The 21,456-nt window shown below is 41.3% G+C and overlaps 1 protein-coding gene across 1 annotated transcript; it reads right to left on the bottom strand.

The window, feature by feature from the left end:
• Positions 1-11,530: 11,530 nt before the first annotated feature.
• ESM1 (endothelial cell specific molecule 1) lies at positions 11,531-20,400 on the bottom strand. Its single transcript, XM_042028354.1, has 3 exons — positions 19,666-20,400; positions 15,619-15,774; positions 11,531-13,521 (listed from the first exon to the last, which is right to left on the bottom strand). Exons 1-3 carry the CDS (start codon positions 19,988-19,990, stop codon positions 13,421-13,423), a joined length of 582 nt encoding a protein of 193 aa, XP_041884288.1. The 5' UTR covers positions 19,991-20,400; the 3' UTR covers positions 11,531-13,420.
• Positions 20,401-21,456: the final 1,056 nt, after the last annotated feature.

The raw sequence follows: 21,456 nt of genomic DNA, 5'->3' as shown, positions 1-21,456 counted from the left end.
CCACCAAGTAAAATCATATTTAAATAAGAGATTTAAATCAGAAAGAGCTAAACAACACATTTTCAGCCAAGATGGTGGACTACAAGCACAGCACCAGTAAAGGTTACACAGGTAGAGAAATTATTTCTTTCTTAACAAGAAGGGAACAGAGCACTTGGCTCTTTCCCTTGGCATCAGGGTTCTTTGGCACTATGATTTGAATAAATTGCCACTCCACAGCAGTCTGGTGCATCATGGTAATATTGGCTGTGAGTCTGAAGAAAATTGCCAACAAAATCCTTAGTGGCTATGCATTTATTCCAGAAAAAATGTCTCCTGTCAGTGGAGTTTCTTCCACTCTGAACTGGTTTAGGCAGCACCAACAAAAGTACTCTCTTGCTCAGGTGAAGAGATGTTGCCAATATTGCTAGAGCAGGAAGTCTTTTGCATGCAGACAGCCCAAAAGTGTGGGTGCACCATGCGCTGCTGTTGCTGCACACCTGCCAAGGTGATGGGTGAGCCCTGCTGGCCCCCCAGTACCTGCCTTGTCTGAAGAAATTATTTCAGATTGGCAGCAAGAGGAACAAACTTCAGAAGGACTTGCCAGCTATCTGCCAGGCTACTTCCATGGATCCTCAATCCCCTAACCCATACACAAAAGACTATTACTGGTTATGATAGTGTTGGCCCTCAGAGGTGGCATCTCCAGCCCAGGAAGGACCACAACTGCAGCTTTGTATTGCCAGGTCTTGAGGGTAACCTCCACACTGCCCATACGGCTCTACCCAAAGCATTTTCAGGAGGACTGTGAATTAGATGCCTGGACAAGATGTAGGAAGTATGTAGCACTCAGCAAGAAGTGTGCCTGGGAGGAGGGAGACACAGTCAGGGAGAGGACCAAAGCACTAGAGAAGTCACACCTCAGGGAATGAAAGAAAAAAAGGAAATCAAGGTGGAGAGAAGTAATGAGACAGACAGGATCTAACTGGGGCACAATCTGATAGGCAAGATGATCCACTCTTTCACAATAAGCATTGCTGAGTGTAGGTTTATGATTTTCTCTTTCCTTTTGATTCATATGTTTTCTTGCTTTTATTTCTCCCTAGAAGTTTGAGTGTCTATGTGAATTCAATGGCAAGGCCTCTTCTCCCAAAATCAGAAATACTCTACAGTACTTGGAATTTATGCTTCCAGCTTGCAAGGCACAAAGAAAGTTCTTTTCTGAAAACAATGACTCATTTTAATAAACAAAGTAGTAAATAAAATTCTCAAGCATAAAGAGATTTGCTATGCTGCTGATAATGAGTGTGTGAGTTTAAAAAAGATTTCTGGCTTTTTTTATTAATGTGCTTTATTAGTAATAGACTATTTCTCAAATATAACTTTTGACTGGATCATTTATTTCAAGCAAGAAGACAGCACCCTGTGGCTGATGAAAACATTTGAAAGTGCTAAGTGTACAGATCAGAAAGAAAAATATTTACCTTTCATGAAGGCATGATGGCAAGGAAAAGATTCTGAAGACATTTTCAGCTGCTGCTTGGAAACTTGGCACTATGGTCAAGGGATTCATTCTTGCAGTCTTTACACCCCTTGTATGAAATCACACTTGCCCTTCTCTAAGCACTTATTGGGGAAGCACTGCAGAAACAGACCATTCATCCTCAAGGGGAAAATCCTAAGGCATAGGCTTAGATCTTCGAGTGACAAATGATTTTCAATACCTCAAAGATTAGCAGGAGACCTGAGACCTGTTTCCCCCTCTCCCCTGCCTCATGGGTAACCCCAGCAATATTACCTTAGTACACTGGGTCTCACTTTCTTCCTTTTTAAACAGGAAAGGGAAAAGTGCTTTAGAGATAAGGATATGATCATTATGCAAGAAATAAATATGGCTATTATTTTTAATCACAAGTATGGAACATAGTCACTGCACTATAGTGCTAAAAGTTGCACAGCTCTCAACACTGGCTCAACATTTCTTCTATTTTTTTCTGTTTTCTTTTTTCATGTTCCAGATCATGGAAGGAAACTTATCCTTCCAAGAAGAAATGGACAGAAATAGTATAAAGAAGTAAACATTAGAAGTATAATTAAAGAAAATTATTTAACCCTGTTTTGTGGGAAAGCGAATAGATAACCGGTTTTAGAATGAGAAGTTATTTTGCCTTACAGAGTTGGAGGAAAATGAAACATGCTTTGTCTGAGAAATAACTAGTAACTGCAGCCTGGAAAAATATCTGTGGATAAAAATATATAAAATAACTTTTTATAATAAGAATTAGAAAAAAATGCGGTCAGGAAGAAACCAATTAGCATAGTAGAGAGGCTGAATGTACTTCAGCCCAGCAAGACTCAAGAAGAGAACACTAAATAGGAGCTCAAAGAGCTACTTTAATAGAGACAGCAGTGTTATATAGCACATCATAGAATCACAGAATGTTTTGGTTTGAAGGCAACCTAAGGATCATCTCTTTCAAAGCCCCATACAACCTGGCCTTGGACACTTCCAGGAGTGCAGCATCCACAAATTCTCTGGGCAATGTGCATGTTGTCCATATATGAAGTTATACTGCTTGTCTGATTCTCCTTCTGTGTAACTTAAGCCTTAGAGTCATAGAGGGAGTATCAGGGATATTGAACTTAGATTGTGAGTTACAGGTGTGATACCTCACTGTGCATATTAACTATAGTCAGTTTTGAAGTAGAGGTGTTTGTACATGTGCGTGCTTAGCTGCTGGGTCTATATGTGTGTGCTTTTCACAAAGCAGTGTGGGGTTGCACAGTCCCACACGGGACTGGGACTTCTTTGTACTTTACTCTGCATAAGCTCACAGGAAGACATGGTCTTTGTCCCAGAGCATTTTAATGTCTACCTAGAAACAATGGCATGAAACAAAAGGAGGGAAGCAGAGAGGGAAAGGGACAATGAGGTCTCAAAGTTACGTGAGTCAATTCCACATACAATGGAATTGACCTGAATCCTCTGAAAGGCTCCTGGGGTAAATAGCTTTGCTGTCCTGGTATGTGTCCGGGCAGCTGGTGCTTTTACACAGCTTTGATGGTCTGTCTATTCAGTTTCATTCTGATGTGGAGGATGTTGTTTGCATTGTAAGAGAAGAAGGCCTGGTTTTGAGGAGGGAAGCAGGACTTCCACATTTACATGCCGCTGAAATAAGTTTGGGAAATAAAATAAAACCTAGGACATACAGTGTTTTTTACAGCATGTCTGAGTACTATAACAGGAATTGATATTGGAGTTAATCTGTCCTTCTGGACTGCTGTGCTTCTGCAGTCCCAGCAGGTTCAGAGAGGTATGTAGGCAGGGGCTGTGCAGAGGATCTTCCTATGATTTAATTTCTACTCCATGAGAAATTAATAAAATTTAATTGCAGATGACAGTCAGGTTCATTTATGTGCACCATCTGTCTTACATCCAAACATACTTGTGTGAAAAAATGCTGGTTCCCAAAATACCTGTGTGAATAAAAATATTTTTGCATGAGTTTTTCTGGAGAAATGGTTGCAAAGATGCACAAGCCTGCTGGAAGCAAACATCTGTCCAGAGACTGAGAAATCATTCATAACTGTTGAACAAACTTCCAGAGCTCTGATGAGTAAATAAAATGTAGCAGTAAATATCTTACACTCAGACCTTCATTAAAATTGTTAGTCTCTGGGATACAGAGAAAATACACACCCTGCACTGTAATCAAGTTTTCCCAGAACAAATTATAGCAATGAGAAATCAAACTAATTGACATTTCTCTTCATATGAAACCACAGGACACCTGAAGGTCTGCCTTGCAAATGTTTCAAAAGCACTTCATGAAAGAAGATGATACAATAGGTAGGTCACTAGTCGAATACCTGCAACAGCTGGTGGGAGCTCCTGCCTTGGCACAGAGTACCAGTGGGGTCCTGGGTGGGAAACTTGGCCTCCTCGTCCCTCTACTTGCTGCCTTCAGGCTGTAGTGCCTTTCTGTCTGTGAGTGCAGCCATGGGGAACACACTAAGGACTGCAAGATACTCATGAAATGGTGGAGGAAACACCACACAGTGCCAAAAAGCTTTTGTAATACACAGGGCTCCCTGCTGTTGTTTACAGAAGAAAAATATTCCTACCTGCCTAGCACAGATTCAGCTAAGTTTCTACTGACATTACATCTGAGCTTTTCAGATTACAAAATCGACAGGTAGCTCATCTGCTATTTCTCAAAGTAAGCACTGCCAGCTGAATTCTCAGTGCTTCTGTCTCCTCTCTTATTAAGGGTGCTATTTATAGCCCCTCTGGCTGCATTCCACCTGAAGGTCAGATTGTTTACAGGGAGGGAGGATATATTGTGTTTTTTAAATAGAGAACACATATTTTGATTCATTAAAATAAAACACCAACTCTTTTCCCTGCACAAGATAATGGAGAGACCTTATTCTTTACTCACAACAGAGACCTGGCTGCGTATTCGAAGCATTCCAGAGAGCAGAGATGGGTAAAAAATTGGGAAAGTACAGTAAGGGTTTTCACATGCATGCAGGAAAGTAAAGAACATCCAGCTAATAAACACAAATAAATACAGATGAATGCAATGGCATTTCTGTCTATTGAATGTTTAACCCTGGTCTTATGTTTGTTTTTCTTGCAGCAACTGCTGCTCTGCTACTAAACAGCATATGAAGTCCAGCACCGTTTCATACTCTGCAGGCATGCTATGGCTCCCATTATTTAATGTCCAGTCACAGAATTCTTTACTATTTCCTTCATTAGAAGCAGGATTGGGTCAAAAGTTTTTGGGCTCTACAAACCCAAACAGAAAAGGAAAATGGCAGATACTGTATAAAAGGAAAATGTTGGTTTAAGTAGATATATTATGTATTGTATCTATTTTTTTCCTCCAACTTCCATGTGTAATACAGAAGTACTTCATGTCCTGGTGAAACAACGGAGTCTCTGAATATGATGTACTATTGTTCTCACCTTTCTTCATTGCTCTTTAGTTCTTCATCTTCTCTTTGCCTCAGTATAACAGGGGGGAAAATGTCAGAAAGATAAGAACTGGTCTCTCCATTCAAATGCTTGAAGACATAAATAAAGAAACGAGCCATTCTAGAGCTTTGATGGAGCAGTCCTCTGAAGCATAAAAGCACATGGAACAGGCTGAAATTTACACATGGACCCAGGTAATTCACATCAATCAGCAAAGAGAGCTATTTTTGACAATTAGGTGCCCTAAGAAAGAAATCTTATCCAGTGTATGGTAAAAGAGGGCAGTGTACAGCCAGTGAGCTGATTATAGGCTCAGGCTTAATTGGAGAAATGAGGTCTTCGGCCTCTCCTCTCCTACTAATTCCAGCCACTGCCATGTCACATGTGGTTGCAGCAGTATAGCCTGCCCCTGAAATGCAACCCTTCAGCAGACCTTTAAGTCTGATCTCCTCCTTCCATTACTGAGACTACTGCAACGTTTAGAGCCTAAGGAAAAGGAAAAAAAAAATTAAAAAATTTGTTTACATTTAAGTGATTGAAAAGGGCTGTTTAATATCTACTACCCTGTGAGGGCATCCAGGGAGCTGGGGTTGGAGCAGAGTAGGTACTGCCTGGCTGAGGTCTGCCCAGGCACATGGCAAAGGTGGCAACTCCCTCCAGTACATGAAGGGAACATGTAAGCCTTCTAGTACCTGAAAGAAACCTACAAGAAAGATGGAGAGAGACTTTTTAAAGGGCATGTAGTGACAGGACAAAGGTGAGCAGCTTTAAACTGAAACCGAGTAGGTTTAGACTGGATATTAGGAAGAAATTTTGACTCTGCCAGTGGTTTGGCACAAGTTGCTCTGAGAAGCTCTGGGTGCCCCATTCCTAGAAGTGTTCAAAGCCAGGTTGGATGGTGTAGGTTACTGATGAGTCGGACGGACGTAGACGGATGGATATCTCTATAGGCAGGTCTTGGGACACAGTCGGTTTATTGTAAAGGGCATGGGTATAGGGGCACTGCTCAGAGCTGCCTGACTCAGCTCTGAGCAGGCCCAAGAGAGTAAGCAGGTGAGAGAGAGAGAGAGGGTGTAAGAGCAAGAGTGGAAGTAAGAGTAGAAGTGGAAGAGAGGAATAGAGAAGGAGTAAGGAAAGAATGTCTGAAGTCCTGGTTACAATACAATAAATCATCTTCTGTACTGAATATTCTAATTGTCACTAACCAATCTAATACAAGATACAAATCCTATAGCATTTACATACAGCCTATAAGAGTTCTTATATTACCATAGAGTGTTACATCTTAACTTCTAAAAACTACTCTTTGGACCCCTTCTGCTGAGCTAGTAGGGTCTGCTCTGACCCTTGGACCTGTTTGCAAGCAGAGGGTATTGTTTCATCAAGAGGGGATTACTTCAGTGGCCATACCATTGTTTTCTAGTTGTTCAGTAACTAAGACCTGGTATTTCAAAAGTGGCTTTCATTTCGATGTTGCCTGTAGTTTTCATATTCCCAAAATCTTTTGTCAGGCAATCATATTTCTAAGGTTTTCCTGTTCCATCTTCCCCAACAGGATGGGGCTCTGAGCAACCTGGTCTAGTGTAAGGTGTCCTTGCCCATGGCAGGGGGGTTGGAACTGGGTGGTCTTGAGGGTTCCTTCCAACCCAAACCATTCTATGATTCTATGTAAAGAGAACATGCAAACCCCACAGGTGAATTTGCTAATGTGCTGTGAACAACTGGAAGGCTCACGTGGCTCAAGTCAGAGAATGAACTCTGTGGGCCCAGGAGTTAAGGTTGGATGGTGTTTCTTAAAAAATCACCTGAGATAATAGAAAGGCATGGGTTTCAAAGAATTCATCTTATTTCAGACTAAAAAATACTGGAAGCTGCAGGTAGACAAGAAGTTCAAAAAGTGATTAAACTGGGGTCTGCCCAACAGCTCGGTTCACTTTCAGCACAGCACAAGTATCTCTGCTGCCTGCATGGTTAGAACTACCAGAAGAGTCCTGTGTCTTGTTGTTATGATAGACCTGGTCACTAGAAAGAGCTGCCAGATGCCAAGGAGGCTCTGGGAAAAAGACTGGCAGTTTGATGGGTGTTAGGGAGCTAAGGGTCATTATGAAGAGCATACTGGGCTAGAACAATCTTCAGCCTGAGCTAATACAGTTTTTCTCCCTCCTTATATTACATTCTTCACTGCAGTACGGGAAGATGGCTCTATCTTACATCTATAAGGGTTGAGATCAGCTACCATGTACTTCCTACATGAAATCATCAAGTTCCAGGTGTCCCAGTATTTGCGCATTTGAGTCAGCTGAGGCTGATCTCACTTTCTTCACCAGTGTTCACCCTGGAGATCAATAGAAAACAGCGACCATACTATGATTATCTACTTAGCTACTTATCCAAGACAGAGCAAAACTGCCTACAGACATGAACACCTCCAGGACCAGGGAGAGATCTGAACCCAGGTATAGTCCATGTTTCTGTATTGCTTTTGTGTGGCCAGGTTTTGGCAGAGTGGGGGTACAATACAGGTGGCTTCTGTGAAAAGCTGGCAGTGTCCAAGAGAGCCAGTACCAGCTGGGCCCAAAATGGACCCACCAGTGGCCAAGGCTGAGCCCATCAGAGAAGATAATAACACCTCCTTAACATAATAAAAAATTAACATATTTAAGAAGGAAAAAAAGTTATTGCTCAGGTGTAATTGCACTCACAGAAGAGCAGGGTGACAATATGTGACAGGAACAGCCCTGCAGACACCAAGGTCAGTGCAGAAGGAGGGGCAAGAGGTGCTCCAGGCACCATAGCTGAGGTTCCCCTGCAGCCCTGATGCAGACCATAGTGAGGCAGCTGGGCACCTGCAACCCATGGAGGACCACAGGGATGCAGAGACCCGCATGCAGCCCATGGAGCAGACCCACACTGGAGCAGGTGGATGCCTGAGAGGAGGCTGTGACCCCATGGGAGTCCTGACCTGGAGCAGGCTCCTGGCAGGGACCTGCAGACCCATGGAGAGGAGCCCATGCTGGAGCAGGTTTCCTGGTAGGACTTGTGACCCTGCAGGGAAACCACACTGGTGCAGGCTGTGCCTGAAGGACTGCACCCTGTGGAAAGGGACCCACACCTGAGTAGTTCCTGAAGAACAGTAGCCCATGGGAAGGGCTCAGGCTGAAGAAATTCATGAGGAACTGTCTCCTACAGGAAGAACCCCACGCTAGAACAGGGAGGACTCCTCTCCCTAAGCAGTGGCAGGAACAGCATGTGATGAACTGACTGTAACCCCCATTCCCTGTCTCCCTGCACTGCTGCAGGGAGGAGGCAGCACCCAGGAAGGGGAGAGAGGTGGGGACAAGGGGGTTTTTTAAGATTTGTTTTACATTTCATTATCCTGCTCTGACTTAAATTGGTAGTAAATTCTAAGTATTTCCCCAAGGCAAATCTGGTTTGCCCATGACAGTACTCAGTGAGTGATCTCTCCCTGTCCTTAATTCAACTCATGAGATTTTTTTTATATTTTCTCTCCACTGTCCAGTTGTGGAAGGGAGTGATAGAGCATTTTTGGGTAGCTGGCATCCCAGTAATTATTGGTAAAGCCTTGGTAATTATTTAAGATGATTTATGCCTAATTTGTTAACTTAATTAATGCCCAGGGCATTTGTGCATAGTTTTCATCATTGCTTTATCGGTTTCTTTAAGCTTGTTGTGGTGGTGGTACACTGCTGTGGATGGCTGTGCTAGCCCTCATACTGGCCAGAGGAAGCCAGATGTTGTTGCTTGACATGGCCGCAGCCAAATTTCAGCAATTTGAAGAAACTTTGTGAAGTAGAGAAGTGAGAGAATTAGGGAAGGGAAACAGATGCTTTCACTGTTCACTGTGTCTGGTTTTGTACTTTCTTGGACAGTGTCAATATTGCCAGCCCCAAGCTCAGAGTTTCAGTTGGGAGCCAAGTCCCAAGAAATTATGACATCAGTTTCAATGTGCTAAAGGATTTAGTTTGGGCTTTTTAACACCATCTCTTAAATTGAGCACATGGCTGCTGATTTCTGAGTCTCTGGGTGCACACACGCAATGAAGTGCATTCGCCTGTAGAGAAGTTTATTGTGGGGTAAACAAAACTTTTCCCCAAAAACCTTTGTATATTTTTAAACATCAGATGAGGTTCCTGACTAATTCTGTGCAGATAGGTCCTAGGCTGCTAGCAAAGCATTCAGTAATAGCATGAAATTTGTGGTACATCTTTAACAGGTGAAAATATTCTCTGTTCAGTAGGTAAGCTACTTGGCTCCACAAGATTACAAATACTTCAATATATAAACAAAGGGGGGAAAAAACACACAAAACTTCTTTATGATGCAATGTTTCACCAGAGCCCATTTATGTTTCTTTTTTTCTTAAATGCCAACCTGGGAATTTAAGATGAGACTTCATACTGGTGGCTTCCCAGGCGCAAAGACCAGGATATACTCTAGGACAGGCTTGAGGTTTTTTTGTATACAGCTCTTTTCTTACGCTCATGAAGTCTGTGTATGTTACAAGCTGAAAACTAGCAATGTAAATTTCCTAAATGCCTTTAGAAAACCAAGAACTCAGCCACTGCCAAGAGAAACATGACTTCCTAAAACTGGACAGCATTGCTTGGGTTTCCTTTGAAGAAAAAAAAAGGAGGAAAAAATGGTGAGCGAGCCAAATGCTTGAAATATGTAAGACAGAGCAATACAGGAGTTAAGGGGAAGCTGCATAGGAAGCAAAGCAAAGACCAAAATAAAGAGCAGGAATGGCAAACTAAAAATAACAAACAGGAAAGTGTGACACAGCTGCAAGGGCTCTGGTGCATTCTCCCCCAGCATTGTACCTTTTTTTTCAGGAACATACTAATATTGTGTTTGGATTTCAATGGCATTCCAAACCATTATTTGTTCTTCAAAAATAGATGTTTCTCTTGTGAGGAAGAAAGATATTCTCAAGTAACATTCATAGGATTTCAGTTGTTCCAGTTTATCAAAAAACACTTTTGTTAGGCTCAGTGTTTTCAGAGCAGAAAAACTGCATCAATTACGTCATTTCATGAAAAATTAGTCTGTATCTCCTTAGGACAGTGAAGATAAGCTCATGCATAATCAACTGTTGCCCTTAATTTCAGTTGAGTTTTTACTTGACAGCTTTCAAAAGTAGGAAGGGAGCAAGTGCATGATTCTGAGGTACAACCACTTTGGATGCACAGTGGATGGAAGGGGATCAAGGAGGATCAGGAGCATCATGTACTAATAAAGTTAAGGAAATCTCTGTCTTTTTCTTCATCCAAACACAAGTTTGTTTGTTTACACAGAGCATTTGTGGGATCAGGAAGGCAGCTCAGAGGTCTGCCAGGGCTGTGGCCGGATCCCAGTGGGCGCCTGCAGAAAAGCCAGACTCTCCAGGCGTGGGTGCCACAAAACCACCCAGCCATGACTGAGGCACCCAGCATATGTACAGGGGCCACTGCCAGCTGCTGCAAAGGAGAGAGGAAGGAATACTTCAGTGTTTGGAGGTCATGCTATTTTAACACCTATTTGACTGCTAAACTTACCCATCCTGAAATAATTAAGCCAAGTTGTTGAGTTGTGCGTCATCTCTGGCCACCCAGAAGATAGATAGTGCCACTTTTGGAAGAGTAAGAAAGCCTGAACACACCAGTTTTTCAGCCCCAGTTTCCGTGGACACTCACAAACCCTGATGAAAACCACATTAAGACGTGCCAAAGTGGGGATCATAGTGTCTGGCAAGTTATCAGTTCAACTTGTAAAATTCCTATTTTTGGCAGACACAAGAACAGGAAATATTTACCAATTTTGCAGGTGTCAGGAAATATTTTCTAAGTGCTGCTGTGACCTGACAGTCCATTTAAATAGATAGCAAACATGTACAGAGGTGATAATAAATATATTTTAATTTAAAATGTGTACTTTGATATGTTTGCTCCAATATCTGTGTCCCAGCAGACCAGAGTGGCAAATTCGTGTTTTTAATCACACTACAGTGATTAAGCAGTGATAAATCTCACAATACTAGTGTGGATGTTTTATACAATGAAAACATACATTAGAGTACATTAAAGGTGTTTCTCACTGTTCCTCTCCTTTCAAGCTCCTCCTTTCTCCTGACTTGCCAGCTGCGAATTCAGAGTTTGCTCCTTTATGGTAAATGAAACAGTGTCAAGGAGTCGCAGGCTCTGCTCCAGAGCTAAGTATTCCCTGGCATGGTGATGGCCAGGCCAGCAAGATAAGACAACTTCCAAATCCTTCCTGTACTGGGAATGGCCAAGGAGTTGATTGTTCTGAGTAGGCAGCTAGGATCCAGCCACCTTGTTTTGGAAATGAAAGTGGTTGGAATGGTGTGGACACAAATCATTCTGGACATGGGCCACCACTCAGCTTCTGCAATTGTGAATGGTCCCAGCAATTTGCTGAAATAGATGCAAATGTTGTGAAACTGTTTCTGTGGATTTGAGAGCAAAAGCATACCTAATCTGCATGCACCATGGCTGTACCATCACCAGCAGGCTTACTCTGTTGTTAATAGATAGACACAATAGACGGTGATGCTTTCAGTTGTTTTTTTTATTGAACAATAATAATATTACACTCTTTAAAACCAACTGACTTACTAGATTTACATTCAAGAACTCATAATGTCATTTATGACACTGATGCAAAATATTAATAATGTATGCAATATTTACTACATTCTTTAAATATTTATCATCAGTCTGCTGGAAGACCATGGGTTTGATCCTGCTCTCACTGAAATAAAGAAAAAAATTACTTTTGATATCAGTAGATTAGAATCAATACACTTGCTTGTAAATAGCCCAAGATAACATTGTTCTGTCTCAGACCCTAACATTCAATACAGGTTAAAATGTGGCATTATGCTAGTTTGAGACTTATGTTTATATGTCTCCGATTATCATGGCACTTTAATCCTGACATTTGCATGTCTACTGCTGTCATTATCCTCTTGTTGCAGATCAGCATGATTCACTCTGCTTTCCCAGGTGAAAGCAACCTGCTTCCACAGATGTTGACTTTGGATCTCTTTAAGGGCATTAGAGCTTCTGTTGTTCATAGTTTTTAAAGTATGCTTTCAGATCCTGAACTAAACTCTGGCTACTGTACTGTGTGTTCCTTCTTTCACTGAAGTCATTGTCAAAGCTCACATGGATTTCAAAGGAAATATTAAAATCAAGCCACACTTCCAATGAGCGTACTCTGTGTTACAAGGCAGCTCCTAAACTCATGGAATCCAGGTTCACTCTGACCCAGCAACATCAATTTTCATTATCTGTGAATCTGGTTGTTTCCAGACATATTAGCAAACCCATCTCAGTGGTGATTTCTGACTTATACATGTATCCTCCAATTTAGACTGAATGAGGGACTGCCCATTCCTGCAACACTCTAACACATATAAGTTTTGCTCCTGGCTGAAATGGGACCACTTGCTCATGCAATTGATAAACAAAGGACTGGGTACCAAAACTGTAGTCTGTGGCTGCACTATCACTTGCTGAGGGTCCAAGTCTTCCCTACCCGGGATCAAATAAACTCCCTGCGAGTCACATCTGGGCCATAGCTAGCAGTGAAGATGGAAAATATGAAGGTTCCTTTGCTGGCCTCTCACCACTCTTCCCAAAGAAATGCAGACGTTGCCTTAATGACACCAACTAGCTGGTTTATAGAAACATATATATTTAAATAATGGTAAGCAGCTTGTTTTGTTTCAGATCCCCTTCTACAAATCGGTAGAATTTACCAATCTGCTGTTTCTCTGTACAAAATTTAACGTTAGAAATCCAACTAAATACAATATATGTCTGCAGTGTCTTGCCTAAGTTATTCACAATGTATGAACTGAAATGCTGGGTATTTTCTCACTGAAGAAAGGCATATTTATCTCTGAGGAATTGTCACCAAACTTCCAAAAACTAGAAAATTTTTAACAACTAATGTTGGTTTATTTAATGTACATTGTTGTGCTTCTGTTGTTATTGTTATCAAGATTCAGGGGGTTTCCTTCCATCAGAGGTGTAGTTTATCTGTGTTTCTTTCATGGTATTCCACACCAATAGTATCACTCACCTAAACTGTCCCCTTCATTCAGTGAGAGCTTTCCCAGCCCCAGGCTGCAAGAGTCAGCCTCTGGCATTATTTAAATGATCATGTTGGGTTTTTAGTATTACTATACATTCAAAAAACCACAATACATTTCTCTGTTCAAATACTTATCAAAACAAATATCAAAAGTCATATACACTGTACAATCTATTTTTAAGTAAACATTTTTTGTCACTAAAAACTGGTCACATTTGACCTTCAGAGATTACATTTTCATACGTTATAGATCTACTTTGTTCTTAAAGTGTGTTGTTGCATATTCAATAATCTGTGAGAAATGCATTCACCTGAAAGTCTTACAAGTGTAAGTAAATATCAGCGAGGATTTAGCCATTTCATTACTGGAGAGCGAATAACTTTCTCTTTAACGAATTCCTCTTTTACAGAATTTCCATCCCCTGATGCCATGTCATTGTCTGAAAAAAAACACAAAAATAAAGATGGATTTCATGAATATGAGAGCTTTAAAATATTGTCCTGCAGCAATGTCCCTGGTTTTAGGAATACTTAGGAAAATCCTTAACTGGCAAGTTTGCAAGAAACTCACTAAATTACGTCTGCTTACCTAGCTGTGAAATTTCTACCAAATTAATGCATAAGTCATATCTGCTTTCTAACAGTTTAAGCATAAGGCTGATTATTTGACTTCAGTTTCCAGTTCTGACTGTAACACTCACTCCAGTGTGACACAGGCCCAAGCAACACATCCTCAATAACTACAGCAGCAAATTAAACTTCCCTGCAGCTATTCCCTGACTGAGGCCAGCTGGCATGGAATATCCTGATGCGTGCCACTAAACTCTCTTACTCTCCAAAAATAGGTAAAAGATAGTCCATTTGTCAACTGGAAACAGTCCCTGGCTGAGGCTGATTCCTGAGCTGTGACTGAGGTTGTCTGGCACAGCTAGCTGGCCTGGGACAAAGCGTGCTGTCCACTGCCCTACCATTTGACCGTGAAAGGAGTCAAATTGCAATGCACAGGACCATGCTCTGACAGCTTTAAGTTTGCTAAGGTATATGCAGGCATAATGGTCTTTATAAAACACAGGGGTCAGATCAAGTACAGAAATACAGAAGTCTTTACACCTGTTTTAATTTGCTGAAGATCGCCTAGACACTATAGCTACTTCCAAAGACCACTTTTAAATGAAAGCCTGTTTGACCATCCCATGGAGTACTACTCATAGTGTCCCTGATCTGCTAACAGTGATGGACCTCTGAGGACAGAAATCACTGGGAAACTTTTGCAAGGGTAAAAAACACCATTTGTTTCCAAGAAGTGAGTATCTCATCCCGTCTGGGATAAGTCAAGCAGTTAAACACTGGGGCATCAAAATCTTTGGGACCAAAGGCAAGTGGGGAAGTGGACAGGGGAGGAGGAACTGATGAAAATAGACAGTCTGGGAAGATTTGGAATATAAGCTAGATACAGAAAAAAGCAAGCACCCTTATTATTGTGGCACCCTCAGTAATAAATAGAACAAGGAAAGGCAAAAGCGCACAATCACGTAGAAAACTACAAAAATACCAAGGCTGATTTATTAGAGGGATTTTTTTGAGATCATTTTAAATGTGATATAAGCACAAGCTGAAGACATTTGCTACTATCTAACTTTCTCTAAGCAGAGAATGGGAGAAAGATAAATCTTGTGTGAAGACAGCAAATTCCATATAGCTTAATATAACAGGAGAAAATAAAAAATTGCACACCAACTGCAGTTGGAGAAGAAATAAAATCCAAAGACCTTTAGGTGAAACCCTATAAAAGCTCCCAGTAGGCCTAAGATTAAATCTCTGGTTTGATTTTTGGTTTTTTTTACTTCTAAACATTTGTATTTATTTTGGTTTGGTTTTAAATTTAGAGTAAACATCATTCAGACAAATATACCTCAGGTGGGAAAAAAGTGGAAAATTTTTAATCCCACCTCTAAAAACTTCAGTGATCTTTCCTTGGTGCATCAAAAACACTCCAGTTTCTCACACTCCTTTTTTTTCTTCTTTTACTTTTAATTCTGGACAGACCTATTACAAGCTACAGACATAAATGTAAAGGAAAGAACTTCTTCCAGAGATACTGTGACAAATGACTACAATAAAATGTTTAATAAAACAGTTCTCTGACAACTGAAAGCTTATAAAGCTCTGTCCTCATGGGGGAAAAAAAGTGTTGTTTTTACTATGTATTAGCTAACAGTAGTAAATAGTAGTGAAATAGTAGCAATGTAGCAAAATCCTGAACTGACTGATGCAAACCGTAGCACAGCCTCCCTTTGCACAGGTGATGTACTGCTAGCACATGCAACAAAGTATTTCAAAATATGTTTACCATGTGTCACAGCTCACCTAATTCCTTGCCACATGTTAAGAGAGCTGCCAATAAGAAAAATAAACCTACCTTGTGCTGTTACTTGTTTGCACAGCTCCACCAAAGTACCCATCACTCGCACACAGAGTGGTAGCAGATCATGTGCAAGGTGTTTTCTGCTAAAATCAACTGTCCTGGAAGGTCTTACCTGTGTGTGAAGATATTTTTCGTCGATTTGGAGGCTTTGAAGCAGACAGTTGAAAAAACGGGAACTTCAAACACTTCCCTGTTACTCTGTCACAGATGCCGGAGGGACAATTGCAGGTTTTCCTGCATTCCATTCCATAGGTACCATAAGGACACTCTGGAAAAAAAGATATTGCAAAGCAGTTCTCAGTGATCCAACTCAGCTGCTGTCTGAATAGCTGGTCTGCTTGAAAGTGGAAAACCTTTGAGTGGAGGTCAGCTAAACCTTAGCTACAGGATTTCAGCATGCTGACTGGTTTTTACAAGTATTTTCCAGTATTAACAAAACTTGACACACATTACATACATCATTTCATTTCCTGTAACTTATTTACAGTGTGCCACTGGTAATCCTTCTCTGAAACACTCTTAGATTTAAATGCACTCTTAGATTAAATTGCCTTAGTTAAAGGCAAAATGAGTATGTAAGTACGCAATCACAGAAGACTTAGTTAAAGGACTAGCAATGAATTCAGAAAAGAAGATGACTCCAGAAATTCCTGGAATTCACTATGTGATTCACTATGGTATTTTCTGACTTCATGACTGTTGTGACTTAGATCTGCAATCTGATGCTGGTGCAGGGCTGCTGTGGCCAGGGCCAGCAGTCTGGGTGGAGGATGCAGCCCGACCTTGAGGAGCTATCCAGCAACTCACCCTCTGCCTGGAGAGGCTACTGGCTCCTGGGGAGCAGCCTCCCACCCAACACCTTTTCACACAGCAGAGTTTTGTCTTCCCGTGGCAGACAGCTCACCCGCATCTCCAGCCTAAAGAGTGAGTATGCCCTGAGGGGATCTCTGGCACTAAGGCAACTCCCTGGTTGTACTGGATCTGGTCACATAATGCCCCAATTCAAACCTCATATTCCTGAGCAAGCTCGTGGAGGAGCACCAAAGAGCAGATGTTAGGATGGAACCAAATGCTTTCCAAAGAAAATTAAGTCAGGTACAGGAGATTTGCCCTATCCCTTAGCTGATACATATCACATGCTAAATCATATATCTTCCCAGAGGGTTTAAACTAGGGGCTACAGCCCTTGTCTTCCTCTTGCCTTGCTGTTGAACAGGATACCTTCTCAAAACCATTGCTAAAGAGATGGAGACTGGGAAGATCCATGTATAACATACATTTTCCAAACCCACAAACAGGTGATGATTCCCAGCAGAGGTTTGAGATATGCCAGGAGAAAGGCCTGTATGTTCAAACTGTCCTTTCCAACCCAGGCTACATGGTCACCTCAAATAGCAAGGTCTGAAGAGTCTCTAATTTGCCTCCTAAGGGCAGATGAACGACTATTCAGGGCTGGATCAAGGATCCATCTAGCCCAGGCTTCCACAAAACACTTAAGAAAAGTGATTGTAGTAAGCACATATGATACCTCCCTCCTCATTTTGTCTCTCCTTTTCAGCTATGGCACATCCTGATCCAGTCCTAGTTTCTGTGCATATAGCACCCAAAAAGAGAATTATCTTTTTCAGTTTGTCCAGTCTCCTCTTGAATGAATGCAAACTTTTAGCTTTGCCATAGAGCCTAGGCAAGATGAAAATCAAGCTAATGCACTATAGCGCAGCCAACATTTTACAATTCTCTGTGTATCAAACGGATATGGTCTTATAAATGAAAAGCCCTAGAAGATCAACCAGTTCCCTGAAAGGCACTACACAGCGAGTCACTCCAGCAAGGAGAATCTTACAAGGTCTCACCACACTCCCCTTCCTAAGAAGGACACTCTTTGATCTGCTGCTTGTCCACATAAAACAAAAACAAAATCTCACGCAAGTGAAACAGTCCTTGTGTTCACATCCTCCCTGGGAGACAAGCAAAGAGCACACACTACATGGAGCATCAATCTGCCTGCTGCAGGTGCTCAGCCTGGAGAGATGGGATTCAAAGCTGTGCACAACAGCATAGAAACAAGTCTGAGCCCGAAGCACTTCGCTCAGTGTGGAATAATCCTGGTATTGATGAGGCTCTTCAGATTTCATGAAACTGAGATCTGAGTCAATTTTTCTTTTGGAAGGTTTTTGTTCAACAGGATCCTGCTCCTAAATAAATTGCAGATTGCTCCCAGTGGTTTAATGGAAGCAAGGGCACCAAAAACGTAGTTTGCTCCTGGCAATAATGACATTGCCTTTGATAATAATATGATGCACTCTTCTAATAATAAAAATATCCCCAAAAATTGCTCTGGAACATATACAGCCCATTTTAGAAATAAGAAATTGAAGAACACAGAGTTCAGATCATTTTTTCAGAACTTCAAAGTAAATCGGTAACAGGAAGCTAGAGAGAATTTAGCCATCCTGCCTCCGTCAGTTATTACAAACATGGAAGTTATTAAAATGAGTGAGTGACCTGGTATCATAGCTGTAAATGGATATATAAAATAACAGTATCTGGCCCCAGAGAGAGATTGTGCTATGTCAGAGCCGAGATGAAGAAAGAAAAATAATTCAAAATTACATCTATAATATTTAGTGGAAAAAAATATATGGGGAATAGAAGATTTAAACACCAATTTACAATTCTAAGTCAACATATTGCTTTACAGAAATTAAGGAGAGTTTTTCCACTGACTGGCTGGGAAAAAAACCCAAGCATTTTACTTTGCATTTTCTACAGAGCATCCGAGATTCAGCTATGGGGATTCAGATTTCATGTCCCATAATGTTTGTTTTTTCCCAAAGTGTGCTATTGCAAAGAATAACACACTTTGGGAAAAGTGTTTTATATTCCTCCTATAAGGAAAGTGAAAAGTACGCACTAATTCAAAAGAATTGTTAATAGAATTATAGGCAGTATCTTCCACTGTGGTAGTTTTTAATAAACTGAAGATCAGTCAATTATCTCAGTGAAATACTCCTCTGGTGAGTGCACCAAAGATACAATCTTTATATGTAAGTTCTACTCGTTTGCAATAAAAGTGCTATATTGGGTTTCACACTGTGTGCAACCATGCACACAAGTTTTTTTTTAAATAAGGTAAATAAGTGTGTGCTGTATGTGAATCAGCCTGGGTGTTTTTTGCAGTGTCTGGTCCTAAGTCATTACTTTTACTGAGTCTATTAATACTCCTGATATTTAACTATCTATTCAAGATATTCCCACTTTTAAGAAAGTTATTCTAAGGCTTATCTGTATTTACTTACTGAAGTGGTACACAAACTGGAAAATCCACTGCATTCATGCTTTGCAAACTCCTTTTTAAGAAGCTTATTTTTTAAGATATTAATTCTACTTCTTACAAATATAATACCTTCTCACCTTTTAAAGATTCCCCTGTTTACATGGAGTGAGAATAGCTCCTAAATGAAAAATGCCATTATAGCCTCTGACTAAAGAAATCAGCATGCAACATACCTTGTATAAATTGAAAGCAGTGCCTGGCTGCTCATCTCACAGTCAACTTCTGTTCTGTTATTGCCATCTTTCAGGCAGGAGGGTTTCTGTTTGCCTCCCCTGAACACATCACTAAGATAGCTGAGCATCTCAAAGGTAGAACTAAATTAAACAGAACAAAGTCTCCAGGCACTCAGGCAGTGCTGCTTTCTCCATCCCTCAGACTGAGCACCTGGTTCCTGGGCAGGCAGACGGCAGTGCCAGAGGGAGCATCACTCCCAGGAGTGTGCAGCAGTGACAGGGACCCTGTGACAAGGTTGGACTTGCGGGATTAAAGTCTTAATAATTTATAGAAAGCCACCCACAAAATCAACTGAAAGAACAGGACTAGTGCCTGGGTCTCCCAAGCCCCAGTCAAAAATCTCATCTCCAAGCACACCCTATCTGTATTTCCTCACACACGTTCCCAGGTGTAAACAACATTGTCACATTAATAACCCTGCCCCACTACATGTAACACCTTTTGATGACAGCAGGTATTTCCCTTTTTTCTTGGCTAAGGGCTGAGCTGGAAAAATCCAATTTTAGACTTTTCAAGCAGGAGGCAAACTCTGCATGTATGTTGCTGTCAAATTGCCAAAACGGGTGCATACAAAGTGAATATCATTACCTTTGCAGATACCAAATTCATCACCAAAGTCATCCTCCTCAGTGTAAAACTGGCACTTCAGCCCAGGACCACACTTGACACCATCCATACCCGAGACTGTACGATAGCAAGTCTCCCCCAGAGCAGCTGCACACACTCTGCAGCAGCCACAGTCATCCAGCACTGTTCGCTTACAGCGCACAGTGCTTTTGCACGCGTTACTGTCACAGGGATCGGGGCAATCCACTGCGTATTTCGCGCTCCAAGAAGCTCCAGCATGCACAGGCATCAGGAGGAATGTGAGGAACAGGAAGCCCTTCATGTCTTGCAGGGGTAAAATCTCCATCCCAGAGAGCAGGTCTCAGTGCTCAGCCTGCTGGTGCCTCTTGCTGAGGGAAGCAGCCGTAAAGAATCCAAAGTGGTAGCTGCACACATCAGCCTACAAGTTTATGAGCTTTATACAGTGTGTTGCCCACATGTTGCACCGTCGTCAGCTTCCTCAATCCGGCAGCGCTGCTCCTGCCAGCCTCCCTTGTTTCAGTTTATGAAATCCAGGATGAAGGTTGGATTAGCACTCTGCTGCCATCCAGGAATTGAAAAGGCTGAGCTGATGTAATCTGTTATGTTTAGTTGGTTGTTTTGCATGAGGTCTAAAAACTCTCTCACATCCGTTTCAAATGCTCAAGGACGTCTGCCAAGAGTAAAAAAAAAGTAAAAAAACAATCAGCCCCGAGGAGGTTGCATACCTTCCTGCAGGACAGGGATTGCTCTGACGCTGGGCACACTGCTGACAGGAGAGCTCTGCCTTGCTATCAGAGCTTGTACAGCCAGAAGAAAATCACACTGAGTCATCTTACTGCTGAAAGAATAATCTTTAATAGAATAAATCCTTCCCATATTCTTTTAGGGGATATGGACAGTTATTTTGAGGAATTAAATGAGATCATGTCATTTAATAGCCAAACTCAGATTTTTCAGTAGCTTTTTCTGCCTGCATTTAAATAGTACTTCTTAATCAGTGTTTAAGTGAATTAAACATTTCATCCAAAGATTACTGCCAGAACTGAAAACCGGTCAGAAAAAACCCATCATTTTGTGGGATCTTCCAGAGGAAGTTCAGGAGAATGAGCAATGAGCTGCCCCAACTTCACAAACAAAGGGGAAATCCCCATCCATCATCAGCACTGTCTGCACAGCCTTAACATACATCCAGGGGGCTGATTCTTCTCCCCTTTACACCACTTCTATTCTTACAAACTTTATGGGATGCTCTGATGTTGCTCTTGAATGAAATCAATGTAAATAAACAGAAAACAAATCTCAGTTTCCCCTGTCTCCCCTCTTAGACTTTATTTATCCTGCCAGAGCCTTGACAAGAAACAGCAAACAAGTGGAGTCCAGTGAAACTGATGAGCCACTGGAGAAATGAAAATTTCTGCACTTGAAAAAAAATCTACCGGAAAGGAAAAAAGAAATAAGGCTAGGCATAAATAAACCTCTGAATACCAAAAGTTGTTGCCAGTAAATTTATTGGGAACCAAAGCGAACTTGTCAAAAGATGTCACTTGGGAATCCTGTGTCTCGAGTGGGCTAAGGACACTGCCAGTAGGCTACCAAATAAAATGAAGAACTAGGCTAGAAATACAAGAGAGCAGGGAAGCCTTTTCTTCATGAATGCAAATGTGAATTGATAAATACACAACCAAAATTCTTAATTCTTCTGTCTTGTGAAGAAAATGGAGAAAACCAACATACTGTATGTTATATTTTGGTAAGTTGTTCATACACTTCTGGTGTATGTGGGTGTAAGAA

Source organism: Corvus kubaryi, unplaced genomic scaffold (genome assembly GCF_017639235.1).
Source record: "Corvus kubaryi isolate FWS band 111438036 unplaced genomic scaffold, C.kubaryi_AGA036_p1.0 37308, whole genome shotgun sequence".
NCBI classification, from domain to species: Eukaryota; Metazoa; Chordata; class Aves; order Passeriformes; family Corvidae; genus Corvus; species Corvus kubaryi.
The sequence above is the reverse complement of the archived record's forward strand: the minus strand, read 5'-3'. Positions and strand labels throughout refer to the sequence as shown.